Source organism: Cebus imitator, unplaced genomic scaffold, assembly GCF_001604975.1.
Source record: "Cebus imitator isolate Cc_AM_T3 unplaced genomic scaffold, Cebus_imitator-1.0 Scaffold146, whole genome shotgun sequence".
Classification (NCBI taxonomy): domain Eukaryota; kingdom Metazoa; phylum Chordata; class Mammalia; order Primates; family Cebidae; genus Cebus; species Cebus imitator.
In genome coordinates, this window is record NW_016107461.1 from 4,547 (window position 1) to 18,570 (window position 14,024).

At 38.9% G+C, this 14,024-nt stretch overlaps 1 protein-coding gene across 1 annotated transcript in view; it reads left to right on the forward strand.

The window, feature by feature from the left end:
- The first annotated feature begins 13,003 nt into the window (after positions 1 to 13,003).
- Positions 13,004 to 14,024, forward strand: part of LOC108314019 (ATPase family protein 2 homolog) — a 269,876-nt gene continuing 268,855 nt past the window's right edge. The window contains exon 1 of the mRNA XM_017542739.2: positions 13,004 to 13,180. Within this exon, the coding sequence (XP_017398228.2) occupies positions 13,127 to 13,180 (54 nt within the window). The 5' untranslated portion in view covers positions 13,004 to 13,126. The remainder of the gene's footprint in view (positions 13,181 to 14,024) is intronic.

Sequence of the window (14,024 nt, forward strand, 5' to 3'; positions counted from 1 at the left end):
CCTTGGCCTCCTAAAGTGCTGGGATTATAGGTGTGAGTCACAGTGTCCAGCCCTAAAACCTTTTTTATGGATTGGTTTTCCTAGATCATCATGGTTTTAATCATTCTGATTAAAAAGTACTCTAAATAGAAATATTTTCCTGTTTTAGTGATAAAATATTAAGGAATAAACTTCATTATATAAATGCAAATTCTTAGAACTGAGTTTTTTCATCTTATTAAATTTTTTTTGAATTAATAGAGTTTTTTTTAGAGCAGTTTTAGGTTTACAGAAGAATTGAGCAGAAAGTACAGATAATTTTCATATAACTTCCCCTTTTCCCAGCTTCTCCCATTATTACTGTCTTGCATTAGCGTGATACTTTGTTATAACTGTTGAGCTAATACTGATACAGTGATATTTCATTTTAAACTGCAGTTTATAATTTCTAAAACTACCATTCCTCAATGTTATTTGAACCAGCTTCTGTGTTGTTGCTTTGTTTATAGTTTTTTTTTCCTTTCACTTCACTTTTTACATACTCTTTTTTTAAAATAAACTTCTTTCTTGAAGTATTACATACATACATAAGAGAGCATAAGCTAAAAGATCTGTGCATTTTCCAAAGTGAACACACTTGTGTAACCACCACTCAGATCAAGATACAGAGCTTTGCTAGCTTCTGGTTCTTCTCTCAGACCCTCTCCCAGTCACTACATGCTCACTTCAACCCAAAAAGCAACCACGTTCCTGGCTTCTAACGCTAAAGATCAGTTCTGCCTGTTTTGTCCTCTCTTTTACTTGTTTTATGGTTTGAGAGTTTCATCATTTTATTCTGGATAGCAGGAGTTCATTTTTATTGCTGAATTTGATTGTGCAAGTATTGAGTAATGCCATGAACATTTTTGCACATGCCTTTTAGTGCACAAATGTATGCATTCTGTTTATTATTTATCTAAGAGTGGAATTATTGGGTTATAGGATTCTTTTTACTAATACTGCCAAAACTTTTTTGTAGTGATTTTACCAATTTACTCTTCTACCTGTTGTGTGTGAAAATTCTAGTTTCTTCTTGAGGGTGCCGACATTGAAGTTTATAACAGTATTTCATTTTAGTTCCCTAATGACTCAGACTGAGTACCTTTTTATATTTGAATTGACTATTTAGATGTCATTCTTTGTGATGTGCCTGTCAGGTATTTATTGAATTTTTCTGTAGGGTTACTTTTTAAAAATATATTGATTTGTAGAAGTTATTAATATAGCTTGGTTGTGAGGCCTTTGTTAGATATGTGTATTTTAAATATCTTCTACTCTGTGGCTTGCATTTTTATTCTCTGTAGTATCTTTTGAGGAACAGAAAGTTTGTCATTATATACTTATTATAATATATACTGATATAATGGATCCAGTTCATCAGTCTTTTCTTCATGGCTGGTGATTTCTGTAGCTAGCTTAAGAAATCTTGGTCAAGTACACTGTTAGGAATATTTTCTTTTTAGATGGAGTTTTGCTCTTGTTGCCCAGGCTGGAGTGCAATGGTGCAATCTCAGCTCACCACAACCTCTGCCTCCCAGGTTCAAGCAATTCTCCTCTCTCAGCCTCCCAAGTAGCTGAGATTACAGGCATTGTACCACCACGCCCAGCTAATTTTGCATTTTTAGTAGAGATGAGGTTTTACCATGTTGGTCAGGCTGGTCTCCTGACCTCAGGTGAGCTGCCCACCTCAGCCTCTCAAAGTGCTGGGATCACAGGTGTGAGTCACCCCACCTGACCTACTGTTAGGAATATTTTCTCTTATCTTCTTGATACTTTTATTGTTTTTCCTTTCATGTTGCTATTTTTAATTGCTTCACATTTTTTAAATATAGATATGTTATACCAGTACCAGTTACTGAAATGACCATCCATTCTACCTTGCTTCAGTGTTACCGTTGTTGTACACAAATCAAGGGTTTGTGTTCATTTTGGATTTTCTGCTCTGCCTCATTGGTCTGTTTATCTTTGTTCACAATACTGAATGTCTTTAATACTTTCAGCCTTATTAAAGTCTTAATTTCTGGAGGGCAAGTGCTATTTAAAAAAAAATCATCAAAGTTTTCTTGACTGTTGTTGTCCTTTTGTATTTCCATAGAAGTTTTAAAATCAGTATTTCAGGTTCTCCTTTCTTCCTACCCAGTAAACTGGTTTGCATTTTGATTGGAATTATTAAGTCGTTCAATCAATTTGGAGAGATTTGGGAAGTTAATACCTTGTAATCCATGAACTTTGTAGATCCCTTCATTTATTTTAGATTTTCTTTAATTTCCCTCAGGATAGTTTTGTAGTTTTATGTGACGAAGTCTTGCATGCTTTTCATTAGATTTATTCTTAGGTATTTTAGTTTTTTGAATGCACTTATAAATGGCATTTTGTAAAATTTCACTTGTAATTATTTTTTATTAGTATAGTCATGGACGGCATAACAATGTTCCAGTCAAGATTGGACGGTCTGTACTACAGTGGCCCTGTAAGACTATAATGGAACTACAAAATTCCTATCACCCAGTGACATCAAACCATTGTAAAGTCGTTGTTTAATTATTATTTTTAAATTTGGTGTAGGCTAAGTGTATAATGTTTACAGTAGAGTATAGTAATGTCCTGGGCCTTCACATTTGCTCACCACTTACTCACTGACTTATCCAGAGCAACTTCCAGTCCTATAAGCTTCAATCATGGTAAGTGCCCTACACAGGTATAACATTTTAAAATCTTTTATACTGTATTTTTACTGTACCTTTTCTTTTTCTGTGTTTAGATATACAGATACTTAACATTGTTACAGTTGCCTATGGTATTGAGTATAGTAACATGCTGTACAGGTTTGTAGCCTAGGCGCAATAGGCTATACCATAAAGCCTAGATGTATGGTAGGCCAGACCATCTAAATTTGTATAAGTATACTCTGTGACATTTGCACAATGACAAAATTGCATAAAGACACATCTCTCAGAACGTATCCCTGTCAGTAAGCAACACATTACTGTATCTAGAAAAAGTAAAAATTTTTTTTCTTTTGAGATGGAGTCTCACTTTGTCACCCAGCCTGGAGTGCAGTGGCATGATTTCAGCTCGCTGCAAACTCCACCTCCTGGGTTCAAGCAGTTCTCATGCCTTAGCCTCCCAAGTATCTGGGACACAAAAGTGTGTCACCATCCCTGGCTAATTTTTTTTTTTTTTTTTTTTTGTATTTTTAGTAGAGACAGGATTTCACCATGTTGGTGAAGCTGGTCTTAAACTCCTGACCTCAAGTTATCCACCCACTTTGGCCTTCCAACAGAAAAAGTAAACTTTTTGGATTGACAGTGTCTACCTACTTTACTAAATGCACTTACTAGTTTAATAGTGTGAGCCAGGCACAGTGGCGCACACCTATAACTTCAGCACATTGGGAGGCCAAGGCGGGAGGATCCCTTAAGCCCAGAAGTTTGAGATGAGTCTGGGCAACATAGTGGGACACCATCTCTACAGAAAATTTAAAAAATAGCTGAGCATGGTGGCGTGCACCTGTAGTCCCAGCTGCTCATGAGGCTGAGATGGGAGGATTGCATGAGTGTGGGAGATTGAGGCTATAAAGAGCTGAGATTGCACCACTACACTCCAGACTGGGTGACAGAGTGAGACCATGTGTCAAAAACCCACAAGAAACAAAATTCTAATAGTGAGTATGTAAATTCTTTTGAGTATCTATCAGTTATGTTATAGTTATGTTATAGTTTTCTATGTATACATTTCAAATATAATGAGTTTTAAATTTTATTTTGTTCAAGTCTACACTTATTCTTTCTTTTCCTTGACTTACTGTCCTGGATAGGGCCTCTGACTGTATCCTAATATTGGAAATGTGTCTCTTCTCTCACATTTTCAGACAACCAACCTTTGGCTTTATATATTATTTTCTATAATTGTGCATTTATTTTCTTGTATTAATTATTTCCCTCCTTTTTTCTTTTTGGTTTAATTTCTTCTTTTTCTAATTTCTTAAGATGAATGCCTCATTGACTGTCAGTCTTTTGTTTCCTATGTGCATTAAGCCTACCAGTGTCGCCTTCAGTACTGCAGTAGCAACATCCTACAGATTTTCATGTTATATTTGTATTATTATTCAGTTGAAAAAATTCAGTTTTTTTTGTGATTTTTTTTCAACCATGGTTTATTTAGAAATGAATTAACTGATTTTCAAATATTTGTGTATTTCTTAGTATTTTTTTGTTACTGATTTTGTTATTCAGTCTCCTGAGGTCAGAGAACTACACTTTTATGGTTTCAGTCCTTGAGTTACATGGAGAGTTGCTTTGTGCCCAAGCAGAGGGTTGGTTTTGGTAGATATTCCAGGTATGATGGAAAATATAAGTATTTTACTATTTTGATGTTGTTTTTTAATATATACCAGTTAGGATAGGTGAGTTAATTTTGTTTTTCATGTCTTCTAATAAGGGAAGTATGTTAAGACCTGCAAGCAAGGTTGTAGATTTGTCTGTTTCTCCATTTACTTCTGTTTAATTTTGTTTTATATATTTTGAATTTTGTTATCAGGCATCTATTAATTTAGAATTTTGTATATTCTTGGTGAATTGACCCTTCTATTACCCTGAGTGTCTAGTGAGGCCTCTTGCTTAATGCCTATTTGGTAGAAAGTATAGGTGCACTGTTATCCTTCCATATGTATTTCCTTCTGTGTATATTTGCATAGCATTCCTTTTATTCTTTCATGTTCAACCTTTCTATATTCTTATATTTCAGATACATCTCTTATATGCAGTGTGAATTTGGGTTTTATTTTTTAAATTTTATTTAAATTCATTAAATTTATTTTAAAATTCACTTTTTAATTCAGTTAATATACTTATATTTAGGATAATATCTTAAAATACATAGGTTTAATCTACTTTCTTATTTGCCCCACTTGTATTTTTTTTGGCATTTTTGGAGTAGGCAAGTGTTTTTATTATTTCATCCTCTTCCCATTATCTTTTTAGTTACACATTTTAACTTGCGCTTTAGTAAATATCCTACATATTAATTCATCTCCTTGGCTTATTAGGGACTAGCATGCATTGCAAACATTGCATTACATACTTGGGAACACTGATTCTCTTTACTTCAAAAACATTATTACTGTTATTTTATATAATCATCCATTTATATTTATTTATGTGTGTTGTGGGTCTCTAAGATCACCCACAGGTATGGTGCCTCACTAGGAGGAGGCAGGAGACTTAGCATGTAGTAGTACTCATGGCTATGTTTTATTATAGGCAGCAAAAGTAAGTGATTGTATTCAGTCTACTATCTTTACTTGGCCAGAATGCCTCTACTTAAAATCTCTATTTTTCAGTTCTTGATTGAGTGTACTCAGTGGTGGCCCATTTTCATCTTTTAATTGTCAGGTTTTTTTGGAAATAGTCAATAGAATTTTGTATTTCTGTCTGGAGACTAAAATGAATGATAAAGCAAGGCTTTAAGACTTACTTTCTATGCATGATTTATAGTATAAGCAGTTAAAAAGAGAAAATCTGAAAATAATTTTAAAAATGAATGCATCGTTGGTAAACACGTTTACTTATTATTTGGGCACATTAAGTTGTGCTATGTTTATTACAGAATCAGTCTTTGTACTTTACCTTTTTTTTTGGAGACAGGGTCTCACCTGTCACCCAAGCTGAGTGGCTGAGTCCAATGGTGTGATCATGGCTTACTGCTCCATCTCCTGGACTCGAGCGAGCTTCATGTGTAGCTAGGACTGCAGGCACAACACCTGGCTAATTTTGATTTATTTTATAGAGATGAGGTGACACTATGTTGCCCAGGTTAGTCTCAGACTCTTGGATGCAAGCTATCTGCCTGTCTCAGCCTCCCAAAGTGTTGGGATTACAGATGTGAGCCACTGTGTCTGGCTTGTACTTGACTATTTTTTAACTTTTGAAAAATTCCGTGTGTCTCTTGCCTTTGTTTTTCCTCTGGTGAATTACAATTTTCTTGCTATGCTCAGAGGAGTGGAAATTTTATCCAGCTTAAATTCCATAGCTTGTATTAGAAATAATAGAGATTTTGTTGTTTTATAAACACATTTATATTATAACATTGTATATACTTTTTAAAACCACATATTGCCTGCATTTTCCAGACCCCTTCCTTAAATGAAAATAATGCCTCATTTATTGTCAAATTTTATGTTTGCATGATGTAAAAAATGTGACATGAAAATTACTAGACCACTTTCCCTGTTTCAGTTTTTCTGTCTCAGTAGTGACGGATCTGGTCCAAATTAGAAATATTGGCAAGTATTGCGAGATACTATCTGACATTGAAGTATTTTGTTTACTTCCATTTATGTTAGACATTTTAGGAACAGCTTAAATTTTTTCAGGCCACAAGGTAGTTTGATACAACATAGCACTGCATAGGTACACCTCACCTTATGATAGGGTTATGTCTTGAAAAAACTAATGAGTCAAAAATATGGGTGTGGCTGACTTGGAACTGTGGCTTGCTGCAGCTGCCCAGCATTGCAAGACAGTTACAGAATTCATATGGCTTTTGTACCATTGTGAAGTTGAAAACTCTTAAGTTGAATTTAAGTCAGGTACTATCTTTATCACTGAATATTTTTTAATGCTTCTGCACCATTTAACTAATGAATGTGTTGGGTAAATCAACCTAATTTATAATTGCCCTAGTCCAGTTTGTGCTGCTGTAACAAAATACCACATACTTGGTAATTTACAAAAAAACAGAAATTAATTTCTCGCAGTTCTGGGAGCTGGAAAGTCCAAGATCAAGGTGATGGCAGGTTTGGCCTCAGTCTCTCTGAATCCAAGATGGTGCCTTGAATGCTGTATTCTCTGAAGGAGAGGAACATTGTGTCCTTACATAGCAGAAGAATAAGATAGAGTGAGCCTACTCTTGTAAGTCCTTATAGCTGCATTAATCCATTCATCAGGGTGGAGACACCTCTCATTAGGCCTCACCTCCCAACAGTGTGTCATTAGGGATTGAGTTTTAACATGAGCTTTGGAGGAGACAAAAACATTCAAACCATTGTAAACATAAACATGTTGAGAATTGTAAAGGGTCTGAGATTTTACTCTACTTGCTGGGTAACAAATTTTGTGAGTACCTGCAGCAGAGTCAAAGGACAGAATATTATAGCAACATAATTAGCTAGAGTAGCAGCATTCGTACCAGTTCTTGAGCCTCAGTTTTCACAGAGTGATACAGAGGGCTAACCTGACCCCATATAAGGTTGCATCACAGTAGGGGAGTCTTGAATTATAGAACCTGAATCTTTTATAATGAATATTAAGCTTGTCTATCCTTTGCTGAAGAGAGACACTTTATTTTCCTGCATACAAACATCCTTCAAAAGATAGTCTTGAGCAGAGACAGTCAGTGATTCTACTCTCAAGCAGAAATGCAAGAGATGTGAAGAACCATCTTTCAGCATTTTGGAAGGCAGAAAAAGCAAATGAGTATTTGTAAGATGGCCTAAGTAAGTGACTTGCTGGCTTTAGGAAGCAGGGGATCTATTTTTGGAGTGTCTTTGTACTATTCGCTGCTTTTTCTTGGTAGTGAAAGATACTCAACCCTCTGTTTTGGGGAGTTTTGTGTCTTCTTTTCTTTTATTTATGCTTCTGTTTATGTATATACAGTTCAAATTAGTGAAAACAAGTAAAATGATGGAGTGGTATCATTTTAATTTAGTAAAAATGTATTGAGACATAGGGTTTTGAATAAGAAAAGTTAAAAACTCAGGGGAGCTAGCTGGTGTTCCAGGACAACTTTAGATATTAAGACTGGCTTTCTAAGAAATCTCTGAGATTAAACTTCTTCAAAGTGGAACTTCATTAAACACTCTTAAGACAAAGAGCCTATATAGTGACTGTCTTATAGACTAAAGGTTCTGAATCTCACAACAGAGAACTTAGTATTTAACTTTTCAAGTCAGCATGGCATCTTTGAATTTATTTTGGATCTCTCTAAATTTGACTTTGTTGACTTATCTTCATGGCTCCTTTAGTACTTTTTTTTTTTTTTTGAGACAGAATCTCCCTCTGTTGCCCAGGCTGGAATGCAGTGGTGTAATCTCGGCTCACTGCCACCTCCACCTTCCAGGTTCAAAGCTATTCTGTTGCCTCAGCCTCCTGAGTAGCTGGGATTACAGGTGCCCACCACCATGCCCAGCTAATTTTTTGTATTTTTAGTAGAGACGGAGTTTTACTATGTTGGCCATGCTGGTCTCGAACTCCTGATCTTGTGATCTGCCCCTCAGCCTCCCAGAGTGCTAGGATTACAGGTGCAGTCCACCATGCCCAGCCTTTTTTTTTTTCTTTTTTAAAATTTTCCATTAAGTTCTGGGGTACATGTGCAGAACGTGCAGGTTTGTTACGTAGGTATACACGTACCATGGTGGTTTGCTGCACCTATCAACCTGTCATCTACATTAGGTATTTCTTCTAATGCTATCCCTCCTCTAGCCCCCCAACCCCCAACAGGCCCTGGTGTGTGATGTTCCCTTCCCTGTGTCCATGTGTGCTCATTGTTCAACTCCCACTTATGAGTGAGAACATGTAGTGTTTGGTTTTCTGTCCTTGTGTTGGTTTGCTGAGAATAATGGTTTCTAGCTTCATCCATGTCCCTGCAAAGGACACGAACTCATCCTTTTTTAAGGCTTTGTAGTATTCAGTGGTGTATTTGTGACACATTTTCTTTATCCAGCCTATCATTGATGAGCATTTTGGTTGGTTCCAAGTCTTTGCTATTGTGAATGGTGCCACAGTAAAATACGTGTGCATATATCTTTATAGTAGAATGATTTATAATGCTTTGGGTATATATCTAGTAATGAGATTGCTGGGTCAAATGGTATTTCTAGTTCTAGATCCTTGAGGAATCTCCACACTGTCTTCCACAATGGCTAAACTAATTTACACTCCCACCAACAGTGTAAAGGCATTCCTACTTCTTCACATCCTCTCTAGCATCTGTAGTTTCCTGACTTTTTAATGATTACCATTCTAACTGGTGTGAGATGGTATCTCAGTGTGGTTTTGATTTGCATTTCTCTAATGACCAGTGATGATGAGATTTTTCCATGTGTTTGTTGGCTGCATAAATGTCTTCTTTTGAGAAATGTCTATTCATATCCTTCTCCCACTTTGTGTTGGGGTGGTTTTCTTTTTCTTGTAAATTTGTTTGAGTTCATTGAAAATTCTGAATATTAGCCCATTGTCAAATGGATAGATTGCAAAAATTTTCTCCCATGCTGTAGGTTGCCCGTTCACTCTGATGATAAGTTTCTTTTGCTGTGCAGAAGCTCTTTAATTTAATTAGATCCCATTTGTCTATTTTGGCTTTTGTTGCCATTGCTTTTGGTGTTTTCAGTCATGAAGTCTTTGCTCATGCCTATGTCCTGAATGGTATTTCTTAGGTTTTCTGCTAGGGTTTTTATGGTTTTAGGTCTTAAATTTAAGTCATTAATCCATCTGGATTTAATTTTTATATAAGGTGTAAATAAAGGTTGGTTACACCTTACATCTTATACAAAAATAGCCATACACAGTTTCAGCTTTCTGCATATGGCTAGCCGATTTTCCTAACATCATTTATTAAATAGGGAATCCTTTCCTTACTGCTCGTTTTTGTCAGGTTTGTCAGAGATCAGATGGTTGTAGATGTGTGACATTCTTTCTGAGACCATCTCTTCTGTTCCATTGGTCTATGTGTCTGTTTGGGTACCAGTACCATACTTTTTTTGTTATTGTAGCTTTGTAGTATAGTTTGAAGCTGGGTAGCATGATGCCTCCGGCCTTGTTTTTTTTTTGCTTGGGATTATTTTGGCCAAGCTGGCTCTTTTTTGTTTTCATATGAAATTTACAGTAGTTTTTTCCAGTTCTGTGAAGAAAGTCAATGGTAGCTTGATGGGGATAGCATTGAATCTATAAATTACTTTGGGTTGTATGGCCATTTTCACAATATTGATTCTTACTATTCATGAGGATGGAATGTTTTTCCATTTGTTTGTGTCCTCTCTTATTCTTTTGAGCAGTGGTTTATAGTTCTCGTTGAAGAGATCCTTCACCTCCCTTGTAAGTTGTATTCCTAGGTATTTAATTCTCTTTGTAGCAGTTCACTCATGATTTGGCTCTCTGTTTGTCTGTTATTGGTGTATAGGAATGTTTGTGATTTTTGCACACTGATTTTGTATCCTGAGATTTTGCTGAAGTTGCTTATCAGCTTAAGGAGATACCTTTTATTCTGTGTCTTCCTGTTTTTTCTCAGCCTCTTAAAACCATCATTTCTTTTGATGCTATTCAATTGATGGGCCTTTCTAAGATTGAGCTTTCTACACTTATTCCTCCAGCCCTGACCCCTCACTAACCTCCCCTTATGGATCTCTCTATTGCTGTAATATCAAACCTCGTGTATGCTCATCACTTCGAAGGTTGCTTTGCTCTTGTATTCCAGAACCACATCTCCAACTGCCACCTGAATATTTCCTTTCAGGTGTTTTTCCAATACCTTAAAACTTTGTAATTCTAGTTTGAATTTATTTACCAATAGGGCAGGGGCAAAAGCATGTTTTAATTTTAATATATCACTCTTTTAAAAGAAGTTCCTCAAACAAATTACTTTGATAAACCTTCATGGCTTTTTTTTATGGGTGTTGTTTTGTGAATTCTATTTTATATTTGTAAATTATACTTTCTCATATTAAATATTTGTCATAGTTTCATTGCCAAAACTAAGTGCTTGGATTTTTGCATTCATCCTTCACATTCTTCCATCTCCTTCCCTACCTCTCATCCACTCCCCTACAGGAACAAAATGTTTTAACTGCTGTAATCTTGCTTGGGGTTTGGGTTTTTAATTATTTTAATTATTTATATTGGTGATGATTCTGTCATCAGATCCTTAGGGTGTCAGTTTTTCATCCAGAAACCTCTGTGGCCAGTACCACCTCTGCCTGAGTTTTGCTCGGGTGCACTGGGCTTGTTCTGCCCACTCTGCCCGGCAGGCTACACTCAGCTTGTGCTCTTGGCCTGGATCCCACCTGCCAAGGGTGAGCCAGGCACAGAGCAACGAAGGGGGTGTGAGCAAACCTGGGGTATGGCCACTGTGCACAACCAGGCATGCTGGCTACAGCAGGGCGGGCAGCTCCAGGTGTAGGCACAGGTGCTGCCTTCATGTGAGGATGTGGCTGGACCAGGCGTACCACAAGTGGCTTCTACTGGGGACACCAGGGAATGTGGTGGTACCCAGAAGCTTGGAGATGCTGGAAACAGCAGAGCCCAAAAGAGGGTGTCACAGCTTTGGTAGGGGGAGCTCTTGTGTCTGGGCTTCCCAAAGGGCTACAGTTCCACTTTTTCTTGTTGCCCACAATGTGGTGACCAAGGGGCATGTTTCAGCCCTGTTTGCATTACAGCTCTTTCAGTCTCACCATTTGGCAATTCCTGAGTTCTTGTCTAGTGTCCAGGAAGAATTAGTTATGTGGACAGCTGGAGTGTGAGTAAGGCAGGGAGGAGCTTCACTGAGCAACAGAACAGCCCTCAGGAGACCCAAAGTGGGTAAGTCCTTCTGCAGTCAGGTTGTCCTGATAAGTGTCCAGTTGTCAGCAGAGAGGAGACCTGCGTGGGTAGCTCCTGTCCACAGGCAGTTCATCCTCACAAGTATCTAGCTATCACCGGAGAGGAAACCTGGAGTGGGTAGCTTCTTTCTGCAGGTAGATTATCCTGGTGAGTGTCCTGCTCTCATTGGAGAGGAGACCCAGAGTAGGTAGCTCTTTTCTGCAGGTAGGTTGTCCCAAGGAGTGTCCAGCTCTCAGTGGAGAGGAGACCCGGAATGGGTAGCTTCTATTCACAGGCTGGTCATCCCGACTAGTGTCCAGCTGTCAGTGGAGAGGAGACTCAGAGTGGGTAGCCCCTATCCTCAAGCTGGTCATCCCAATGAATGTCCAGCTCTCAGCAGAGACGACACCTGGAGTGAGTGGCTCCTTTCTGTAGGCAGGTTGTCTTGATGAGTAAACAGCTCTCAGCGGCGAGGAGACCCAGAGTGGGTAGCTCCTTTCTGTAGGCAGGGTGTCCAAACAAGTGTCCAGCACTCAGTGGAGAGGAGACCCAGAGTGGGTAGCTCCTTCTCACAGCTGGTAGTCCTAATGTCCCCATGAGTCCAGCTGAGTCGGATTTTTATGAGCTTCAGAAGGGTGGAAGTGCATGCTGATTGGTCCATGGGTGGCCATGGGCAGGCCCAGAAAAAGCACTGTAAGTTCTAGCTCTGGGCTGCAGACTTCACACAGCACTGACAGCCTGGATCCCATGCTTCAGGCCATCCCTGACTGGAAGGTGGAGCTTCACCAGGGTCTCAACCCTTTCTGCCCAAGAGCCTTTCTGCCTCCTTCTGCCATCAATCATGTCATCCATGGCTCCCAGGCTGTTTGTGCTCGGGGCGCTTGCAGGACTGTGCTGAGCCACCCTCTGCTACTCTTCAGCCTCCCTCCTGTGCTCATTGGCACCCAGAGTCTGGAGGGGGCCAAGGTGGCAGGGAGCTGGCATGTCAGCGCTGCCTTGAGTGTGTGAACACTTAGGTGGGTCGTGACAGCAGCTAGGCTCAGCCTCAACTTTGGTCTGAAATCCGAGCAGGCAAAAAGTTTTTCTGGGATTGGGGAGAGTCCGGGGAGTAGAAGCAGGCACTTCAGAGCCTGCTGGGTAGGGGATGCTTCCTGGGTTCCCAAAAGTGCAGGGGTGCCTGGGTCCATATCTGTGGCTGGGTGGCTGCCACTGTGCCTAGAAGGGTGGGGCTCCTGCCCCACCAACTTGGAAAAGAGCCGGGTTCCTTCCTGTTCCTGGCTCCCACTGGCTTCATGAAGTACAGAGTCCTGGCCATGCCTCCCCCACTGCAGCTGGTTTCTTCACAGTGGCTGCTCCAGATGGGCCACCGGTGGCATTATTTCAGTCTGTATTTATGAAGGAAAAGACAAATCTTGTGTTACATTCCTCTCTTTGCAGGTCTCTGTGCCTTGCGGAGAATCCTGAGAAAACAACCTAACCTCCCTGATGACAAGGTAGCTGGACTGGTGAAGATTACTCTGAATGATTTCTTGCAGGGAATGAATGATATCAGACCCAGTGCCATGAGGGAAGTAGCAATCGATGTCCCAAATGTAAGTCATTTATATCCCACACTAGCTACACTGTTTGAATTTAACTCTGAAAAAAACTCAGAGTCCAGGGAGACTGACTTCTTAGGCTAAACTTTTAAAAAACATATTTCTTAATTGAAATTTTTATTGAGATAGCTGTAGATTCAATGCAGTTCTATGAAGTAAAATAGGGAGATTCTGTGTATCCTATTACCTGGTTTCTTCCATTGGCAGCATCGTGCAAAACTAGTACAGGCTGGGTGCAGTGGCTCATGCCTGTAATCCCAGCACTTTGGGAGGCCAGAGTGGGCGGGTCACTTGAGCCCAGAAGTTTGAGACCACCCTGGGCAACATGGTAAAACCCCATCGCTACAAAAAGCACAAAAATTAGTTGGGTGTGGTGGTGCACACCTGTAGTCCCAGGCACAGCTGAGGTGAGAGGATCATCTGAGACCTGGGGAATGTTGAGGCTACAGTGAGCCATGATTTTGCCACTGCACTTCAGCCTAGGTGACAGAGCGAGACCTTGTCTCAAAAACAAAACACCCAAAAACTATTTTACAATACCACAAGCAGGATATTCCTACAATCCATTGATCTTACTCAGATTTTTTCAGTTTTACTTGTGTATTATTTATTTAGTTTTATACAATTTTGTCTCATGAAAAAGTTTGTTTATTTATCATGGATACTGAGTAGTTTCATCACCACAAAGATCCCTTATGTTGTCTTTTATAATCACACCCGCCCCATTTCTGCCCTTATTTCTAAATGTTTATTTCAGAAAGTTTATATAAATGGAATCATATAGTATATAATCTTTTGCAATTAGCTTTTTTTCACATATGAGTGAGATCATTTGTCT